Below are 20,804 nucleotides of genomic sequence, written 5' to 3'. Positions count from 1 at the left end.
AGTGAAGAAATTAAGTTTTTAAAATATATAAAATCAGCAGCAATGCAGCAATGAGTACAGCAGCGCGTTCTGGTCAAGTAGTCTTGCTAGTCGGGTGTCGGTACGGAACATCATCCCCCAATGCTGGACGGACCATTCTCTTGTCCACTTCTCTCTGTCAGTACCAGCTGATTCCTTGAAAAGTGGTAGGATAGGAGCCACCTCAAAGCTGGGTAGGCAATAGTCACGGCTCCTGAAGCAGTCGAGCCTGCCAACCCTGTTAGCGGAAGGTTTTTCTCTGGGAGACAGTGCGGAGGAGAGCTATGTGATCCTCAGTCAGAAAATTTCCAATTCACTGGATGAACTGATCCCGCTGCGGAACATTTGACAGGACTAGACCGGCTATGCCTTGGTTTACTAAGGAGCTTCTCCAGCTGAAGCTCCAGTGTAGACGTGCGGAACGTGCCTGGAGGAGACAGTATCTTGAATCTGATAAGGTTCTCTTTAAGCAGGCACTACTGGCCTATAAAACCCAGATTTAATGCGCCAAAGCCACTTTCCTTGAGGAAACTCTGACAGCGGCAAATAAATCTCAGGCCCTGTTTATGATAGTTAGGGATTTAACCCGCCCCGCATGTGCCTCCAAGTATATACCGGCCTCCCAACTGCTCTGTGACTCTCTGGCAAAGGCCTTTGAGGACAAGATCACCCTTATTCTGAGCAATCTTGGGCCCCTGGCGACCCCCATTGCTATGTGTAACCTGGCAAGAGGGACCACCCCTGAGATCCTGGAGTCGTATGCTAGGCAAGCTCGATTGAACAGCTTTCCCCTCCTGTCCTTTGAGGATTTTTGCACCGTGGTGAACGGGATCTCGTCGGGCTCCCCCCTTGACCCGCTGCCATATAAATACTGGAAATTGTTTCAAGAAGAGTTTTTCCCCCCTCTTCACGCCATCTGCTGTCAGTCTTTCAGTACGGCTCGGGTCCCGGACTGCTGGAAGTTGGCCGTGGTATCGCCACTTCTGAAAAAGGACACACTGGACCCTACCTGCTCAGCAAATTACAGGCCTATTTCATTGCTTCCTCTGCCAATTAAGATCTTGGAGAAACTGGCGACAAAACATCTGTCCAGCTTCTTAGAGACTAACATCTGCTTGGACGAGGCTCAGTTTGGTTTCAGACCAGCCCAAGGCACTGAGTCTGCACAGGTGACCGCTTTGGATGACCTTCGTTTGCGTGTCGACCTTGGTCGAGCAGCCTTTTTAGTGCTGCTCGACATGTTGGCCGCGTTCGACACGGTCAGCCATGCCATTCTGATCAGGAGACTAGAGGAGATTGGGGTATCTGGCCTGGCCCTTGACTGGTTGGTCTCTTACCTTGGTAACAGACACCAGGTGGTAGCCTTGCCGCCCTACTGTTCGGACATCAGGCGGGTGGGGCAGGGCGTACCGCAATAGTCGGCCATCAGCCCTATTTTATTCAACCTATATCTCCGCCCCCTGGTCAGTTTAATCAAGTCCTTTGGCATTGTGGTCATCAATTATGCGGACGACACGCAACTTATCTTCTCGTTTGAGGGTAGGGATGCCGTGTCTCAAAAGACCTATCACTGTTGCATGTCCGCTACTGCAGAATGGCTGAGTCTGAAGTCACTGCAATTTAATAGTTAAAAAACCGAGGTATTGCACTGCTACTCGGATCGTATTCCTCGGCCCTTGCCACCGGACTTTTGGCCTCTTTCCTTCCAGGGCACGGGGGCAGCGGCAGTGTCCACTCGAAACCTGGGGGTGCTGTTTGAATCTAATCTACAGCTAGACGCGTTTGTCAATAAAACCGTGGCAACGTGCATGCTTCTGCTCCGAACATTGCGGAAGATTCTATCTTTCCTTCCGGCTCATGCCCGCCCAGAGGTAGTACGCAGTATCATCTTAAGCAGGCATGATTACTGCAACGCGCTATTTCTGGGCGCGCCTGCTTCCCTAGTGGGTAAATTGCAGCGAGTGCAGAACATGGCTGCTAAGCTGGCTCTTTCCAGAAGGCGTCTTGATTCATCCTCCTTGGCGCCAATGGACCTCCACTGGCTACCAATCACCCGGCGCATTGATTTTAAAGCACTATGTCTTGTCTTCAGGGCCCTTCATGGCCAGGGACCATCCTCTCTGCAGATGATGTTCTCCTGGTATGTCCCCACTAGATCTCTCCGTTCCTCCTCTGCCTGCTTGGTGGTAATCCTTAAAATCCTAAGGACGCGGATGGGCGGGCGCTCCTTTAGGTTCACTGCAGCCAAGTTATGGAATGCTCTACCCTTGTCCTTGAGAAGTAAAGAGGACCTTTCCTCCTTTAGAAAAAGTCTAAAAACACACCTTTTTCCCAGGTTGGTGTAAAGTTTTAAGGCAGCATAAAGTAGCGTATGGCTGACCAAGGCAAGCGCCAGGATACTCTATGGGTGACAGTTTAGGGCTATACAAATATGCCATACATACACATACCTCACCTACCACCTCCCATCTAGGTTAATGTACAACAAACACCCTTTTCAACCACGCTCTCCAAAAGGACACCTAGGAACCTAATGCAAATATTGGAGAGCTTTGCAACTCTTTCATGGGTATGAGGTGCTACATGAGTGCTACCATACAGTAGTCAGTTTATCAGCCGGATATTAAAGTAGAGTATCCCAATAGAATATTATCAAAAATATATAGAAGTTTACAGGTATTAAGCACATTCCATACTCGGCTGATGACATTTTATTACAGCTTACAACACAAACGTCAATTGGCCAGCTTGAAAAGATGTATTCTCAAGCACTTGTAACGCCTGGATAGCAGTAAGCGTGTTGCACTGAAGCTTACCCTTCTTTGATACAGTATTAACTATTAAGTGGGCCTAAGCCCTAAAATAAGCTTGTTACAAATCTGAGGTTTTATTTTAGGCCTAGGTTTTGAGCCAGCTCGCCAGACTATCTTTTTACCTCACTAAATCTTACGGAAAATGCATACAGGGAGTGGCTTTTGATCAGTAGACTTCATCCATTGTTCTGTTAAATTGTAAATCACTTTTTGTTTCCACCATCACAGCAGCAGCGGGTCAGCCCTCTGCACACATTGACTCCCTTCACTTGGCATGACTAGTTTCAGGTTTGTGTATTAATCAGTTAATTACAACTTTTACAATTACAAACAATGAAACCTCTCCAACGGCTCGAATCTGCTAATCGATTCATAAAATATCATAGTGCAATACATCAAGTGCAAATAGCAACAAATCTTGACTTTAGCGCAGAGCATAAAGACGACAAATGAATCAGTCTTTACTTAGCAGCTGTGCAAATGCGCCATAAGTTCACATAATTATGTGTTATCAGAAGTCCAGAAAGTGCCCTCAATTTTTAAATAGTTAAGGTGCAAAGAAAGTGCAATCTCACAGGTATAAAATAAATTATGAACATATTTAAACTTTAAGTTGTACCTGTTTTCAAAAATTAAAACGTTGTCACACATTTATTTTTTAAACACCAACTGTGCGGAAGGAAGTGCAATCTCGCAAGTGTAAGGACGTGTTCTGTTTGTACAGTTTGGACACTACAGTCCCTTTTGCTTCCTTCCTGAATTCAGGTGTTGAGTGTTGCGTCTCAATCGCAAGGTAGCTGGGCTGTTGGTATGTGACCTGCAGTTGCCGGAATGGCTGGGGTACTTGAGATCTTCTGGTCAAGTTTCTCCAGGTATTTGACAAGTCTGCAGCTTAGTTGCATGTCCGTCCCCTTAACCCCTTCCACACTCATGACGAGCTGGGCTCGTCATGGTGTAGCCTCCTCATACACTGATGACGAGCCCAGCTCGTCATAAAACAATGAAAATAGCAATTTTCCAGCACAGGAGGGGAATTGCCTTAGCAGCCATGGGGTTAAAGCAGGCTAAAACTAATGGCATGCAACTATGAAGGGCTTTTTGATTCCAGATGGGTAGAAGAATTATTTTCTGATCTTCCATGTAACCTTTGCATATGCATATTTCATTAATTAGTGTCTTTGGAACTAGACTGCAAAGTCGGCATAACTCTGTCATATTTGCTAGCTTCCATGGGGGGAGATGTGAGTATGACAGCAGACATCCCATGCAGAATTTCATGAAAGCCCCTTTAAGTTGCTGTTTGATGGCTATCCCCAGATATGAATGGGAAGTTAACTTTGTGTGAGGTGACAAAGTAAGCCATTCTGTCTCTTGGCAAAGAGCTCCTTGTCTGCTAATAGTGAGTGGGTGTTGACGTTTTTATTAACAGTTGCTTTGATTTGATGATGAGAGCTGAAGGATTCGCATTGGTCCAAGATTTCAAGTAGTGACAGGGAGCTGTCAAGATACACTCTGGCTGTATAGTAGGTCCTCCTATTCATTTCTATCCAAATGAGGGAGCTGAGTATTGCTAGACTTCCCTCCTTTAGTTTGAAGCAAAGTTTGCTGAATGCGTCCTTCCTCTCTATTGACTGCCTGGCTAGCCCTATCTCGAGGCTTTCCTTTAGCTGGTGACATGTAGGCTGGTAGAGCGAACAGTGGTTTAAACAGCCTGGGGGTGACTTTCTCAATGTGGAACTCAACTCCACTCCTTAGGGTTTAGCTGCCAGAGGTGATGGTGGGAATTCGTTTTTTCTGGATTATTTTTAGGATGGGTAGGTAGGTCGCCGAACCTATGGCTAATTTAATTCGCTGAAATGCAGATAGCTGTTGGGGAAAGGGATTTCTGTCACATCTGTTCCAGATGTGATTTGTATGTCCCTTTGCTGTGTTGAAGGACTCCCAAATACTTGTATTCCTGAACGTCTTCCATTTTATCTGCCCCCAAGTACCACTGTTTCGAGTGCCGCTGAGGGCTTCTGAGAGACATTGTTTTGGACTTTTTTAGGTTGATAATCAGGGTGTTGGTAGCTAAGTTTTCAGCTGTTGTGTTCAAGAGCATTTGAAGACCCATTTTTGTTCGACTAACGAGGATCAGGTCGTCTGCATTCATCAGGCACTGCAGTGGGGTGTTCAGCTATTTTGGCTCGTGGGAATCTACTTGTGCTAGGCTGGCCGGTAAATCAGCTAAAAAGAGATTAAAGAGTTAGGGTTAGCACACCCTATTAAGTTGGAATTTCTCTTGAAAGGTAAGAACTGTCCCCTAGCCTGATCCTCCCCATGTGCCAGTATCGAGACAGATTATTGCTCTCATCCTGTGGTTGGAAATAATCCAGTTGGCTAGTTTGAACCACAATTTGCCTCGGTCTACTCTATCGAAAGTGACCTTGTAATCTATAAATGACACAGGTAGAGGCACCTTGGTGATCTTACTACGATCGAACAATAAAGATAGGGATAGTTGGTTGGCAGATGTGCCTGCAACTTTGGAAAACCCGATTTGATTGAACGGAATTCATTTGTTGTCTGATATCAAAGCTTCCAATTTCTCCAGAAGGCAACCTGCGAAGAATGACTACACAAATCATGCACGCATTGATCTCAGCTGTCAAAAAATAGCTTCTTTCTATTCATTTGCAAAGCTGGTTAGAAGTATGCTTTTTAATTTATTTTTTATAGTAACTTTAAATATCTGTTTTGCTTGCACTTCTTTTACAATATATGTTATGAAGTATTGAAGTGACGATGTAACATAATAGCTCCCTCTGATTTAAGTGCTTGATTAGATGGTGATTTAGTCTGCTCTTCACAAATACTAATGCATGGCACAACTGAAAGTCTTGTGGTTTAAACACAGTACTGCTAAAACAGCTGCGTCTGTGAAAGTACTTAGAATTTTTGTTGCAAGCATAAGGCAGCCATGTTCTAGTTATGGCATATATTTGTTTTTTACATTTTTATTTTTGTGACATATTCTTGCAAAAATATTTATTTAGGGCAGAGCCTGCCAGCGCATGCGCTTGTTTGCAACTTTATTGTGTTCAATAAATGACTTTCTGCCCCCTAAATGGCCAGTAAAGCCCAACAATCTGTTCAGTTTGCCCCCTCCCCCCGAATGGTTTCTCTGTTGCTGTTCTAAGTTAATTTCAGTGTGTCCTTTCAAGAGGGTGTGTTTGGACAGACAAATCCAACTGTGCAATGCACATAAACATCACTCAAAATGTGCATGAATCAGGATGAAAATGAGGGGCGCGAGGCACTGTCCTATGGGGCTGCTCTCCACCCACAGTCCCCATCTGTCATCCCCGTGATCAACTCTCACTTTCCAGTTTCCAGCAGCTTGTCTTTTCTATTAGTAAGATTCCCACCTGGACAGGAATGTCATATTCCAACAATGACAGAGTAGACTGCCTGAATATTCCTTATTCAAGCAGGGCCAATTAATAATCATCTTGCCAAAATTCTTCAATCTCTCAACACTTTCCAAAGGGATCTTAAGTGGATTCGGTTAGTCTCATTGCTGATGAAATGTTGTTTTTCAGCTGAACATTCACAGCACATCAAAGCACTGCAATGAACATGTAATTACAAGTTCCGCGAGCCACCACACTAAAACCACACACTCTTTTTTTACAAAGATTCTCTTTAGTTAAATAATTGTATTTCAGTCGGGGGAGGTGGCATTATTGCCAAAGCTGCCACCTATTGTGCTGGGGAACCATGTTCGAATCTCCGTGTCAGCTAAATATCAAGTGATTCTGGACAAATCACTTAATCTAATGACTCCATGACAATACTTTCAGGTTGAGTTTGCGCTATTTAAAACTCCACAAAAAAATATATTTTGTCGTAATGCAGAAACCTCGCTGCTGAAACAATGACTAGCCTTAAACTTGCTATAATGGCCGTCCTCAGAGCCTTTCTGCAAGAAGCCGAGAGAGAAAGAGAAGTTCTTCAAAGCCAGTTGGAGCACTTTTTTTTAAAAGCCATGAAAGACCAGAGCTGTTAAAAAAAGAATACACTGGACATTCACAATTAATATTTGATTCAGAATTAACATTTATTATTGAACCTTGCTCGATTTGTTTTATCCCTACCCCACACCAAGCTCGCTGTTCTTCAAGCTGTTCACCATTAGATCCCCCCTCCACTGTGCCCAAAGCCACGGAAAGCCCTGGCCCAGCTCCAGCTCAACTACGCTTAAATGGGCACTCAAGCTCTGACAGATACACAGCTTAATAGAGGCCAATAATTCAATACAGTATGACTACACTGGGACCGCTACTAAATCCATCAAGTAGTAAATATCATCTGAAGCCAATGCAAGCTTTTATCTTTCTAATTTAATGTATGTCTGTGTGACGCCTGTGCATTCAGTGAATTGTGTAATTCCGAGCTGGGCCTGTCTCAGACATCATATTGACTTTTTTTTAGGTCTCGCCTGAGACATTCTATTTTTACATCTCTTACATCGGTCAATAATTGTATTGTGTACCGCATTTTCTTGCGTCATCATTAAGTACAGTATATTCTCTTTTGGGCGTATTAACTGACAAGGCTTTTTTTTTTTAATTCTGGCCCTATGCTGTTCCTGGCCTTGTAGGTGATACATAACGCCTTGAGTTTAACGCGGCTCCTAATTGGGAGCCAGTGCAATTGTCGGATCATGGGGGAAATGGAGGAAAATTTTGGAGTATTTGTCAGGATTCTGGCGGCGGCGTTTTGGACAAGTTGTAGCTTGTTCAGTACTTGTTCTTGGGCATTTAGGAGTAATCCATTACAATAGAAAGAACCAAGGTTGACATCAGGGTTTTGCCTGCATTGGCTGGCAAAAACGGTAGTCATTTCTTAATCATCTTTAAAGTATAAAAAGATGCTGAGACTACCGCATTGGCATGACTTAGAAATGACAACTTGTTGTCAAATAGAACTCCTAAATTCCTGACTTTATTGACCGGAGTTGGAGGAAGGCCTAAGTCAGAAGGCCACCATATTGGAGACCAAGACGGGGTAAGACTACCAAATATCATGACCTCCGTCTTGTCTGAGTTTAATTTTAAACAATTATGGTCCATCCAGGAGCTGATTGCCATCATACCATCCTGAAAGTTGGCCGCAACTGTTCCTCCGTTATTATGAACAGCCAGTACCAGCTGGGTGTCATCAGCATAAGATGTTAACCCAATACCGTATGATTTAATGACCCTCGCCAAGTCCGACACATAGATGTTAAATAGCGTCGGACTTAGCGAGGATCCCTGAGGAACACCACAGGGTAAAATGAAAACAGGGGAGAAGAAGTCACCCAGTTTAACTGACTGCTCATGGCCAGAAAGAAAAGACAACAGCAGTGATTTGGCTTTGTTCTGAATGCCAATCTTTCCGACACGGTCGATCAGAATGTTGTGATCGACCGTGTCGAAAGCCGCAGACAAGTCCAGTAATATTAGGACTGCTGCACCTCCTTGATCCATGATCACTCTGATCTCCTCTGCCGCCTTTATTAGGGCAGTTTCAGTTCCGTGACCCTTCCTGAATCCGAATTGGGTCTCATCAAGAAGTTTATTCTGGTCGATATAATTGGCCAGCTGATGGTTCATGATTTTTTCAAATATTTTTTACGGAAAAGGAAGGGAGGCGATAGGTCGGTAGCTTTTGGATTCTGCAGGGTCCAGGCTTGTTTTTTTTAATAAAGGTTTAATAATTACTTTCTTCCAAACCGAGGGGTAGGAACCTGAACAAAACCTAGCATTACAAATGTTTGTTAGGATGGGAGCTATTAAATCAGTCACTGGTTTTATTACCATAGGAGGATATGGATCCAGTGGTGATCCTGACTTGATAGTGGCCATAATTTCCTTTATCTGAGAGGGAGTGATTTGAGTAAATTCAGACAAAACTGTGGATGTGGGGGCGTAATTTGTGTTGGAGCTAGTGGGTTCTGAGGTTAGTTTAGAGGAAAAATTAGCATAGATGTCATTGACCTTAAGTTTAAAAAAGTATGCCAGTTCATTGCAGAGATTTTGAGTTGGTTCAATGGTGGTGCACATGGGTGGAGTGGACAGATTCGAAACCACTTGATAGAGTTGTTTAGTTGAGTTTTTTGCTAACTCTATTTGCTCCGTGTAATATTTTTGTTTTTCTATGATTAGCAGCTTTCTATAGGAGGCTAGGGTTTTTTTGTATGCATCTCTATCATTATTATGATAGTGTTTTCGTAAAACGTCTTTCTAGATTTCGACAACGTTGCCTTTCCAATCTGAGAGTTTCGGAGAACCAAGGGGCTGAGGGTGTGTTGCGGTTTGGCCGTATAGATTTTACAGGGGCCAATATTTTAAGGGCATTATTGAGCCAGGCCGTATAATTTTCTGAGGCGATATGTGCATCCTTTGTTTCCTCTGGTTGGGTAACGAACAGAGTGGACTGTAAAGTTGAATCGTCCAAATTCTTCCAGTCTCTAAATTGTGTGCAGCGGTTTAACAGGGTTGTATTTTTAACATTTCTGGTTGTGATGGTAAACAGTAATGCAGCATGGTCTGTCCATGTTAGTGGTTGTAAAGAAAGTGAGATGATATAAGGATTGTTGGAGAAAATACCGTCCAATGTATGCCCAGCCTGATGGGTAGGAGCGGTATTCAGTAATTTGAGACCTACAAAGGAAAGGTCAGACAGTAAAGTTGACGAATCTCTATCATTAAGATTTTCTAGATGAGTTAAAATCACCTAGTATGGTATAGTCCGGTTTAGCTGCTATAAGCTCTAGTAATGTGTTGAGGGATGCTAGAAAGGGGGTTCGAGGGGAGGGTGGGCGGTAAATAAGAGTGCCATTAAAGGATTGCATGGGGGAAAGTTTAATGCAGAAGGTGAGTGCTTCCGCTGAATCAAGGTTAGTTGGTTCTATCCTTGTTACCAAATTATCTCTATATATAATGGCAATGCCGCCTCCTCTTTTCCCTGGGGGTCTGTCCTGCCTAACCACAAAATATCCATCAGGAACGGCAATACGAAAATAAGGACCGGATGATTGATCCGCCCATGTTTCTGTAACAAAGAGGAGATCTAGGTTCTGAGTTTGTATAAAATCAAGGATATCCTCTTTATGTTTTATGAGGGACCGAGCATTAATAAGCGCACACTGTATAGATTTGGCCTTAGTGTTTGGTTGGGGCAAATGTTGTGTTTGTAGCGAATCTGGGAGTGTAAGTTTATACATGCAATTTGAGCATTGTATGATTTGTAAGTTAATCAGAGAGTCTGCCTTAAAGTGAGGACAGCACGGACTTCTCATTATGTTTCTTATGTTCCTCAAATAGTTGCTGGAGTATGAAATAGCCTTACCTCCTTGATGGGAGCTAGGAAGACCAGAGGGCGTGGCGCTCAGCGCGGTCTTGGCGCAGACGGGCTTGCCTTAGGCGAGCCTTTGGCACGCTGCCGGCGCGCCCGCTGCGCCCGCCCGCTGCGCCGTCGGGGATAGTTATTCATTTATAGGAGGAGTGGAGGAGGGTGTGGGTCAGCCAGCAACTGGAGCGCTGCCCCTGCCTTCCCCCAAGATGACGTCCGCCTTCTCTCGCCCCAGCAAGTAATCTGCTGTGCGAGGAAGGTGAGTGGATATAGGGAAGCGCTTGGGGCTGAAAACAGTGCAGTGTCAAGTCTAAAATCACCGGACAAAACACACAGCGTGGTAACACAATTTTAAAAAGCGATCGTGCAATGAGTTAAAAAACGTAATTAGTAGCAGAGTTCAATAAAGTAAAATCCCTCCTTATCTAGCAACCCTCGGCTTCCGCCTCAGGGGTGTAAATACACTTGATCTGTGCCGCGCGTCTTGAAAACGGGGATTTAAATCAGCTGGGAGGGCGGGGGCAGCCAGCAACTGGAGCGTTGCCCCTGCCTTCCCCCAAGATGACGTCCGCCTTCTCTCGCCCCAGCAAGTAATCTGCTGTGCGAGGAAGGTGAGTGGATATAGGGAAGCGCTTGTGGCTGAAAACAGTGCAGTGTCAAGTCTAAAATCACCGGACAAAACACACAGCGTGGTAACACAATTTTAAAAAACGATTGTTCAATGAGTTAAAAAACGTAATTAGCAGCAGAGTTCAATAAAGTACAATCCCTCCTTATCTAGCAACCCCCGGCTTCCGCCTCAGGGGTGTAAATACACTTGATACCATACAATAGCATGACCGGCCATACCATACTATACACTGACAGGCCATACCATCCTAAATTGTACAATGACAGGCCACACCACACGATACCATGACAGGCCATACCATACCATACTATTTAATGACCGGCCATACCATCCTATATTATACAATGACAGGCCATACCATACCGCACTATACTATTCAATGACAGATCATACCATACTGTACAATGATGGGCCAATCCATACTATATTACACAATGATGGGCCATACCATACTATGCTATACAATCACAGGCCATACCATACATACGACTGGTCATACCATACTATACTATACAATGACGGGCAATACTATGCAATGACAGCATGTACTATACCACACAAAGACAGACTATACTATATAATGTAAGGCCATACCATGCTATACAATGGCAGGTCATACCATACCATACTATACTATACAATGCCAGGTCATACCATACTATACTATCGAGTGAAAGGCCATACCATACAATGACAGCCTGTACCATACAAAGAAAGGCCATACTATACCATACAATGACAGGCCATACCGTACCATATCGTACTATACTATACAATGAGAGGCCATGCCATATCATAATAAACACTACAATGGCAGCCCATAACATAACATAACATAACATAACATACAGTACTACCCAATACCATGCTATACAATGATAGGCCATGCCATACCATACCATACAATACTATACAATGGCAGACTGTATCATACTCTACAATGACAGGCCCTACCATAACGTACCACACCATACAGCGACAGGCAATACCTTACTAAACAATGACAGGCCATGCCACACTATACCATACAATGACAGGCCACACCATACTATGCAATGACAGACCATTTTATAGCTTGCCATAAAATGTCAGGCCACTATACAGTGACAAGCTATACCATATCATACCACACCATACCATAAGATAACAGGCCATACAATACCATGCTACAGAATGACAGGTGATACTGTGCCATACTATAGTTTGACGGGTCACACCATACAGCACTATGAAATGACAGGTCATTGCATACCACACCACACCACTAAAGTAACATTGACAAAGCCAATAGATCCTGCATAGGTGAGACCTATTGACTTTGCCCATACTTGTTTTAAAGTAACCATCGCACCAGCGTTCCAAACCAGACATACTAACTTTGCCATTGTTTGTTTTAATTTTGGGCTCCACTATCCCAGACAACTGTACGCCTCCTAAGCTTTATCACAAAGCAAGCACCAAAATCAGAGATGAGCACCCATAACACCAGGGGAGTTGTGAGCAGAGAGTTTGGCTCCCCTTGGTTAGTTTTCCTGTGATCCTTGCACTTGAATAGATAGCCATTAAGTTCATATAGCTAGAAGAACAGACAGGGGTCTCACTGACTCCCTATGGGCTAAGTCGAGGACTGTGTCATCATCAAGACTGCTTCACATGTGGTAGAAACCTTTGCAGGGTTATTTCATTATATGGGTTTCCACACTTTGGGTTCTGAGAAGTCAAGAAATGCTCCATATTACTCGCAAGAACTGGAAGAAGTTAAATTGTACCAATCTGATCATAAGTGATGTAGCCCATGCGTTTAAGGATTTGGAACACTTCTATAACTCATAATTAATAACTGAGGAATATTTTTTTTTAGGTCTAAGCAAAGCTTTTACTCCTAGACAATTAGAAATGTTCAAAAATCGATCTTTCATATCTTAAATGATCTGAGTGACACATCTAAGATCCAGCCTGGGGTAATCCCATCCCAAGTGATATGTGACCACCTTAAAATTATTATGTTGAGAAAAATCTACACATTTAGCTTCTACTGATATGAAACCATGCTTATTTGCACTTGAGAATGTGCCCTTGATACCAGAAGCTGAGTTACCCAGATAGTGTTGTCCACAAAATCAGGTCCACCTGTTGACCCATACCCTCCATTAATTTTGAAATCATTACTTCAGAAAATGATTTCCCTTCATAGGTCCTTATTGAATTCCTCCCTGTTGAATGGTGAAGTCCTCACTGTCTTTCAAACAGCCATTGTCACCCGTAGTGTGAAAAAAAACAGAGGAACATCTGCTCTTAAGAACATTTGCCCTATCTCGATTCTACCCTTTAATGATAAAATATTGGTAAAACACATCTCACATACATTATGTAGCCGTTTGCATGCTATTAATTACCTGGCAACCTTGCAGGTTGGATGTAGGCCAGCTCACAGCACAGAATCTGTGCTTCCGTTACCCTTAAAGATTTGAGAGTAGATTTGGATGCTGATCAGTTGAGAACATTAATCCTGTTTGACCAGTCTGCAGCATTTTACACAGTCGACCATACCATCCTGAGACCGAGCTGCTGCAGAAGGCCTTGGAGGCTCAGCCCTGAACTGGTTCGAAGGCTTCCTTTCCAACCAGACCTAGACTGTTGTTCTTGATTCCAATTTAGGCCAGCAGTTACCTATAATATGTAGGGTTTCACAGTGCTCTTCCCTCTCCCCATATCTCAACATATTTACATTGTACCCCCCTTAACTGCCAGCATGCTTGCAAATAAAGGCATAAAAGCATAAATGTATGCAGATAATACTCAACTGTTAGTGCATTTGGATAACAATTATTTTTCGCTTCATAAGTTCCGACAGTTTGGATATAGAGTGATAAACCTAAATTAAATGCTGACAAAACTGGGATTCTCATTGGGAATGCCCGAAAGGATCCCTGGTTAGATGCCTACTGGCCTTAGCAAATGGACATTATACCTACACCCTCAAAACGTATCAAGAATTAGGTGTCACATTTGACTCCCAACTGTCCTTAACTGCACAAATGGTTTCATCCTGTATCTATCCTCTTTTTTTTATACAATATATTTATATACATTTTCAGGTAGGCCGCTGCAATTGTTACATCACACCAGATTGGTCAATAACGTGTATTGTATAACTTTTTGCAGGTTCTCTGTACTTTTTTCATATATATAATCTCCATGTCTTGGCTTTCAACATTGACTAGCAATGAATGAACTGCAAGTTACCAGACCCATTTCCAGTAGCCACAGGTTATTTAAAACGTTCAACAGTAACTAAAAATATCCTAAATTATGACCATTGTTACATATAGGTCATGTTGTAGTCTGGATTGTGTGTTGGCATGTTTCTCCTCAATGATTAGTTATTTAGGTCTTGGGAAAATAAAGTTTCTGAGCTCTGCCCCCACCACTCCAAAATGTATTAATCTGTTGTTAGAAATGTAGAAACCAGATCCGTCCATTGTTTAGCAATAGTCCTTTTGCGTAGCCCTCGAGGGTCTTCCATTCTTGAGGCAGTACCTTCCTCCCCTGCCCATTTTTCAGCTTCATCTTTCCAGTGACTATGTGGGTGTTCTGCCGGAGAGAGCTACAGCTCTTTTCGCCAATACCCGAGCCTATTGTTCACCCTCATTGGTTTCAGACTGGAATACAGACCCAGCAGGCATATATTTATGCTTAGTACATTACATCTGTGCAGTAATTTATCTAGTTCTTCTATGACCCTGTCCAGAACCTTGTCCAGAACCTTGTGCCTGGTGTGTAAGCCCATGATATATGTATGAAATCTGCATCAAGAAGTTGGCATCTGGGGTATTTCTTATCATCTGTGCCAGCTATGGTATTCATCCTGCATCTACCACCTTAAAATCCAACACAAGATTCTTCCATTTTTATTTTCAGATGCAAGCAGACTGGGCCTTGATAGGCCTCCATCTGGATTATACAAATTCCGTTTATGTGCAGGCACCAAAATGTATTTTGCAGAAGCTCCAGCTCATTCAAAACACAACAGTTCAGTTGACTCTTGACGTACTAGGTGGTGGCCATTCCAGCCATTTGCTTGAAATACTGCTTTGCTTCCAGTGTGTCCAATATAAGACCCTGTGCATTATCCATAAAGCCTTACGTAACAACTCCCCTCGCTTTATTAACAAATGTCTCCAAAGAAGTATCCTGATGAGGACTCTTTAGATCTTCCTCCTCGAAGTATTTAGTTTTTGTGCGGTTTTAAAAATAAAGAGCAGATAGTTAAAGTTTCACGGTCTCAGCAGAAAGACTCTGGAAATCATTCATAGCTTGTTTACGATCAAAGGCATCTATTAAGACACTTCATTATCATCTTAAACTGGGCTACTCCTTTAAGCTATTGCTATTTAAATGTATATTTTGGAGGGAAACCGCTGATAATTTACACGCCTAGAGACCAATGGTGATAGTGCATGTTACAGAAAATGTTTATTTTACATAACAAGAAATACAGATAGTTAGAAACACACTAATCGCGAACATAGGAAATGACAGACAATTGTGATATTAAAAAGTAAAGTTTTAGCTCCGGGGATTATAAGAAATTTGAACATGAAAAATATCAGTGTGTCATGTTCATGGGCAGAGCACTCATCGGTTTGGCATAGTCCCATCTGGAATCCAGGCTTCTTACTCTAAGCTACTAACAATTTTTAAACACTGTCACAGGGATCAAAACGTGTGACTTAACTTTCTCATGTTTCCAAGGTTATACTTGGGAAATATATGCATATGTTATAATGAGGAAATAGCTGAGGTTGTACATCGGAATAGAGTGGGTGAAATGTGCGTATATCGGACAACACATACACACATTGCGATTTGCCATGATATAGGAACTATTCAAATCTATACTTATATTTGCTAAGCAAATACAGCAGTAGTAAACGTTTGTATATAGATGGTTTCTAAGCAGGCATCTCCTAAACATCGTTAATTTTCATTACTTTTACTAATCACCTTTCTTTTTACAGTGCTTGAATGAAAAGTTTGGTTCTTATGAAACACTTTATTGACTGTATTATAAGGTAGAGAGTATATCCTGCATATTTAGTTTCCTTTTGATAGGATTTGGGTGCATGAGTTTATTCCCAGTGTCGAGTCTCTCCCTCTACTGTAACTGCCTTAGTACCCTTAGACTTGATATTCGGGGGTCTTTATTGGGACTAGGGCTGTAGAATGGGTTGTTAGGTAGATATGGGTATCTCTTGTTGGTGTTGGAAATATATGATTATACTAGCACCTATGTTATGTTTTCTTAAAATTGGACTACTGATGGTACACGTGGAATAGTGCCTATTCATTTTGTGACAGTATCTAGCATTCTGTAAATGGCATTTCTCTCATTGCAAAGGCAGACACCTGTATCAGTTGTTTCATTGTAATTATTTGGCATAACAGAGTTTTCTGGACAATTCTTTCGAGTGAGGATGATTGTTTTATGAACATACTATAACCAAAAATGTACACTCTAAAATTATAATTTATGCTGGTGTGCAAGTTGAGTATGAATCTACAAATATATTGGATGGACTAGCTGAGAAAGCCTTATGAGATCGGTACACTGTATATGTTTCAGATGTAATACAAAAATAAAATTGAGTATGGAAAAACTGAATAGCCTTAGTCTTAAACAGAAATATTTTGTAGGAAGCAGTAAAGTAAGACACATGCTTACATGCTTACCTGCGAAGTAAGGGCCAAAAGGGTATGAGAAAGGATGGCTCAGGTTCAGAGCAGGGAGGGCATCTCTATGCATGACATCAGCATAGGTGAAGAGTTTAAAGCCTTCTATGTGGCTATGTATCCTCTGCAGAAGAAGCATCTCCTCATGGATTCTGTTCCTATCTTAACACCTTGTGGGTGCAGAAGCTGATGCCTGACCAGACAGAACAGTAGGAATGGCCGATTGAACTCGTTGAAGTGTTCTTGAATGTAGCCACTAACCCTGGGCGTATGACTACTCTACGTTTGCGCAACTATGCGCTACGCGAATTGCACATAGCACAGTGCAAAAACATGTAGTGTAGCGGGCATTTTTTGCTTGCTTGCAGCCCTCAACATAAAGTTGGCGACCACGAAGAGCAAAGTAACATCCCGGCAAGCCTTTTTCCTCGTTCGCGATCAGCAACATCAATTTGCCGATTGCGAGCGTGGAAAATAAACCTCCCGGCGAGATTCTCAACGCGGGGAGGTCAGGTTTCTCATTGCGAGTGGTCGCGCATGCTCGCGACCGCTTGCGGTGAGAAACTATCAGTCTGCATTGAGAAAGCTGCAGCTTGTGTACAATTCTACTTGAGCGGCAGAAAATGACTGCTTGCACTGTGCAAGATGTGGTTTGCAATAATTGCACAATGCCGGATGTTTGTCCGCATTGTGCAATCATTGCAAACCGCATCTTGCACAGTGCACTATGCATTTCGCGTAGCTATGCGTAGCTTGTATAGTGCAAAGTGCACTATGCGTAGCTATGCGTAGCGCTACTATGCGAACTACGCCCAGGGTTAGTAGCCAGCTGAAAGCTAAGTGAAGCCCTGGGTCCGGGCAATTTCACTGCCCTGATCTATGAAACCATATGTGTGTCTATTGCACCAATATTGACAAGACTCTTCAATTTGTTCGCTGACACAAGCTATGTCATGCTAGTCATGAGGGAAACTTAAGTCACTGTGATTCTCCCAACTGGGCCAAGACCCATTAAAATGCAGATCGTATCTTCTGCTAATCCCTTCGCATTGTGGATGCTAAGATTCACAGGCTTCAAGACGTCTAGAGTGGGTCCTTTATCGAGTTAGTGGATCATAATCAATCTGTTTTTATTTACAATAGACAAAATAGTGATAATACCAAAAAGAATGTGTACTTGATCAAGAATGTCAATGGAAAGCGTAAACTGCCTCTGATGCTCTACCCTGATAAGGAAATAAGATTGACTGTATGGACTGGCAGGTCTTTGACCATTGACGAATGATGCTGGCTAGAGGGATCATGTAAGCGTCGAAGAGAGTTTTTCCAGGAGGATGAGGGCTACAGTGTCTCCTCTGCCCAGAGTCATGATGAGGTCATCTGTGGCAGCAGTGAGGGCAGTTTTTTGCTGTGTTGTGGTCTGCAATCAGACTGAGATGTGTTGAGGAGTTGGTGGTCATTGAGGTATTTGGTGAAGCATCTGTTGACGATTTTCTCTAAGACCAGGGCCGGATATGGTAGCAGAGAGATCAGTCTGTAGTTGACGAGCGTTGTAGGGTTCATTGAGGGTTTCTTCTGCAATTGGAGGACACATGCATGTTCCTAAGTGTCCAAGAAGGTTGCAGAAGAGGTAGAGGCATTCAGAATGGGTGTGAGCATGGCACTGATGAGTTGCAGTCCTTTGAAGTAGGCGTGGTGGGGGTAGGGCCCCTAGGTGGATGAACTTAATGGTTGTGGTGTTTTTTTTGGGGGGTTATGATGGGCCATGCAGTTGTCATTGGTTCTGTGGATCAGATCAGAAGTCTGGTTGCGCGGCCGACAAGCAGACCCAATGTGGAGAATCTCTAAGGAGATAGGAAAGTGTTGTAGGTACACCGAAACCAATGAAAGCAGGATCAGGGTGGCATATAGTTACTGCACCACATATCTTAGCCACTACGCCAGTCATATAAAAAGCATCTTTTCAGAAATTATATATAAACCCATATTTGCAAGTTATTATTGGTTTTAGAGTATCATCCTACTTTTGATAAAAAGCAGTTTCTTGAAATGTTCCTTTTGTTCTTTTCCCAAAAATTGTAAGCTCTCCCATATGCACCAAAGTTGATAATTAATATCCTGTAGATTTCTCCAAGGTGTTTTGGGAAAAGATTTAAAAAAACTTTAATCCATTTGTACAGGCATTTCACTGCCACTTTGCCTGCACTCACTTGTGTCAGCAGTTTAATTAAATCATGTGACACCTTGAGGAACTCCTTTGTGGAGGTTAGGGCTATACAATATAAGTACAGGGGTGCCTGATCCATGCCAGATTTCATGATATCCATAAAAGACACTTTTAGATAAAAGGAATCCAAACAGAAATCAATTCCTTAGTGATAATTGTGAAAATCCAGCATAGATCAGTCTCCCCCGAGACTTGTGAGGAATACCGCTCTTCTAGAGCCTTCATTGTTGAAAGTCGGCAAAGGTGATTACAGGGATTACCAATTGATGTTTTGTAGCATCTGCAGTGGGCATCTCCTGTCCATATTTTAAGGAAGTTCCCTCATCACGACATTCATCTCTAAAACTGGGTGTATTCGGTGTTAATTTGATTTCCCCATCTCCATATAACCTTCAAGTAAGTGCTTTATAGTGGCTTAATTTTGTATTCACAGGTCACAAGCATGTACATCAGGGAACATGGAGCACTGCTGGCATTGGCGTGAAAGAAAACAACTGTCTGTGTGACAAGAAATGCACTGCTCTGGGAGGAAAGGTATTTTGATTGATTGTGGTCACAGTGAGGGAAGCTCGTCTGCCCGAGAAAACGGTGCTAATCTGCTCTTGTAAACGTCTTATTTTAATCCCATATGAAATGTACTATAAATAGCACCTGCAATGGAAAGAAGCAGCGTTTCCCGGAAAGGAGTGGAAAGGGATGTCCTTCCAATTTATGAGCACAGAAAGGAACTGGTCCAAGCTGTGAAAGACTCTAACTTTCTAATTGTGACTGGAGAGACCGGAAGTGGCAAAACTACGCAACTGCCTCAGTATTTGCACAAAGCAGGTAGGTAGGTGTAAAGAAGTAGCCAGTGTGTTCACAATCCTTTTAATTGCATAAACTGTTAAAACAGTTAGGGATAGGGGTGGTTAGAATTCAAGAAAATAATATGAGCAAAACGCTATTTGAAAAATAATGCTAGGTTCTATTCCACTCTAAAAAAGCATACATTTTCTTCCCCCTTCTTGTAAATGTTTTTAATGAGGGGAAAACATAGAAGGGTGCAGTAAAAAGCAGTTTGGCAGAGATGAGAATAATACTGGGGTCCACCTAGGGGTTCTTAGAGTCTCAATCAGTCTGATGTATGTTCCCCTTATTGTTGACTTCATAAAACTCAGTAAATAATATCAATTAGGGAGCACATTCATGTTCTGGAAAGGCAATTGAAAGAAACTGGGGCAATGATGTTATAAGAGGAAGCTTCAAGAGTGGTTTGCATGATAGATTTATCTACATTTGGCTCATGCCTGGTTCCAGTTGATCCCAAAATGTATCCTTCTTTACCCTCAAGGTGGGTTTAATGGGTTGACTTGACTCAATTAAGAATTTCCGTTACCACTGTGGCTTGAGATGTATTGTTTTCATTTTGTGTGATCGGCATCCCAAGGGCCTTTGGTCATTATAGTCTATAACAATTTAAACGTTTTAAGTACCTAACTTGGGATTCAGAATGTTCTCTAGAAGTTGCCCTCTCAATCGAGTTTGTGATATCTGTTCTTATGGGTCCATCAGTTTCCTTTAGGCTGCCACTTAATGCTTCCTACTTTTAAAATAACAATTAGATGCGTTTGTTGCAGGGTTTGCAAAGCATGGGATGATTGGCGTGACACAGCCACGGAGAGTAGCAACTACATCTGTGGCTCTGCGTGTAGCTGAGGAGTTGCATTGCTCACTAGGAACCACAGTGGGTTACCAGGTTCGCTTTGATGACTGCTCCTCCAAGGTAGGCATACTTTATCATTGATATTTGCATCCTAAATTGGTGAAACTCTGGTGTTAACAGAGATAAAGCTGACCAACATGAAACTTGTATATTACCAGACATATGATTGACCATTCCAGCACAGGTACCCTTGTTGATGCAATGTGATACTTCATTACTGCAACAAATAATGGTCCTGTTCACAAAAAGAAGCATATTATTACCATAGCAGATTTACATCTCTGCCTGAACATACTCTCA

General features: G+C 42.6%; 1 protein-coding gene across 4 annotated transcripts in view; it reads left to right on the top strand.

The window, feature by feature from the left end:
• DHX40 (DEAH-box helicase 40) overlaps positions 1-20,804 on the top strand; it is a 377,067-nt gene that overhangs the window by 41,057 nt on the left and 315,206 nt on the right. For all 4 annotated transcript variants that reach the window (XM_086954961.1, XM_086954958.1, XM_086954959.1 and 1 more), the window contains exons 2-4: positions 19,236-19,336; positions 19,451-19,627; positions 20,419-20,564. In XM_086954961.1, coding sequence (XP_086811087.1) covers positions 19,315-19,336; positions 19,451-19,627; positions 20,419-20,564 — 345 coding nt within the window. In that variant the 5' untranslated portion in view covers positions 19,236-19,314. The remainder of the gene's footprint in view (positions 1-19,235; positions 19,337-19,450; positions 19,628-20,418; positions 20,565-20,804) is intronic.

The sequence above is a fragment of the Lissotriton vulgaris genome, chromosome 2_1 (assembly GCF_964263255.1).
Source record: "Lissotriton vulgaris chromosome 2_1, aLisVul1.2, whole genome shotgun sequence".
In the NCBI taxonomy this organism is placed as follows: domain Eukaryota; kingdom Metazoa; phylum Chordata; class Amphibia; order Caudata; family Salamandridae; genus Lissotriton; species Lissotriton vulgaris.
The sequence above is the reverse complement of the archived record's forward strand: the minus strand, read 5'-3'. Positions and strand labels throughout refer to the sequence as shown.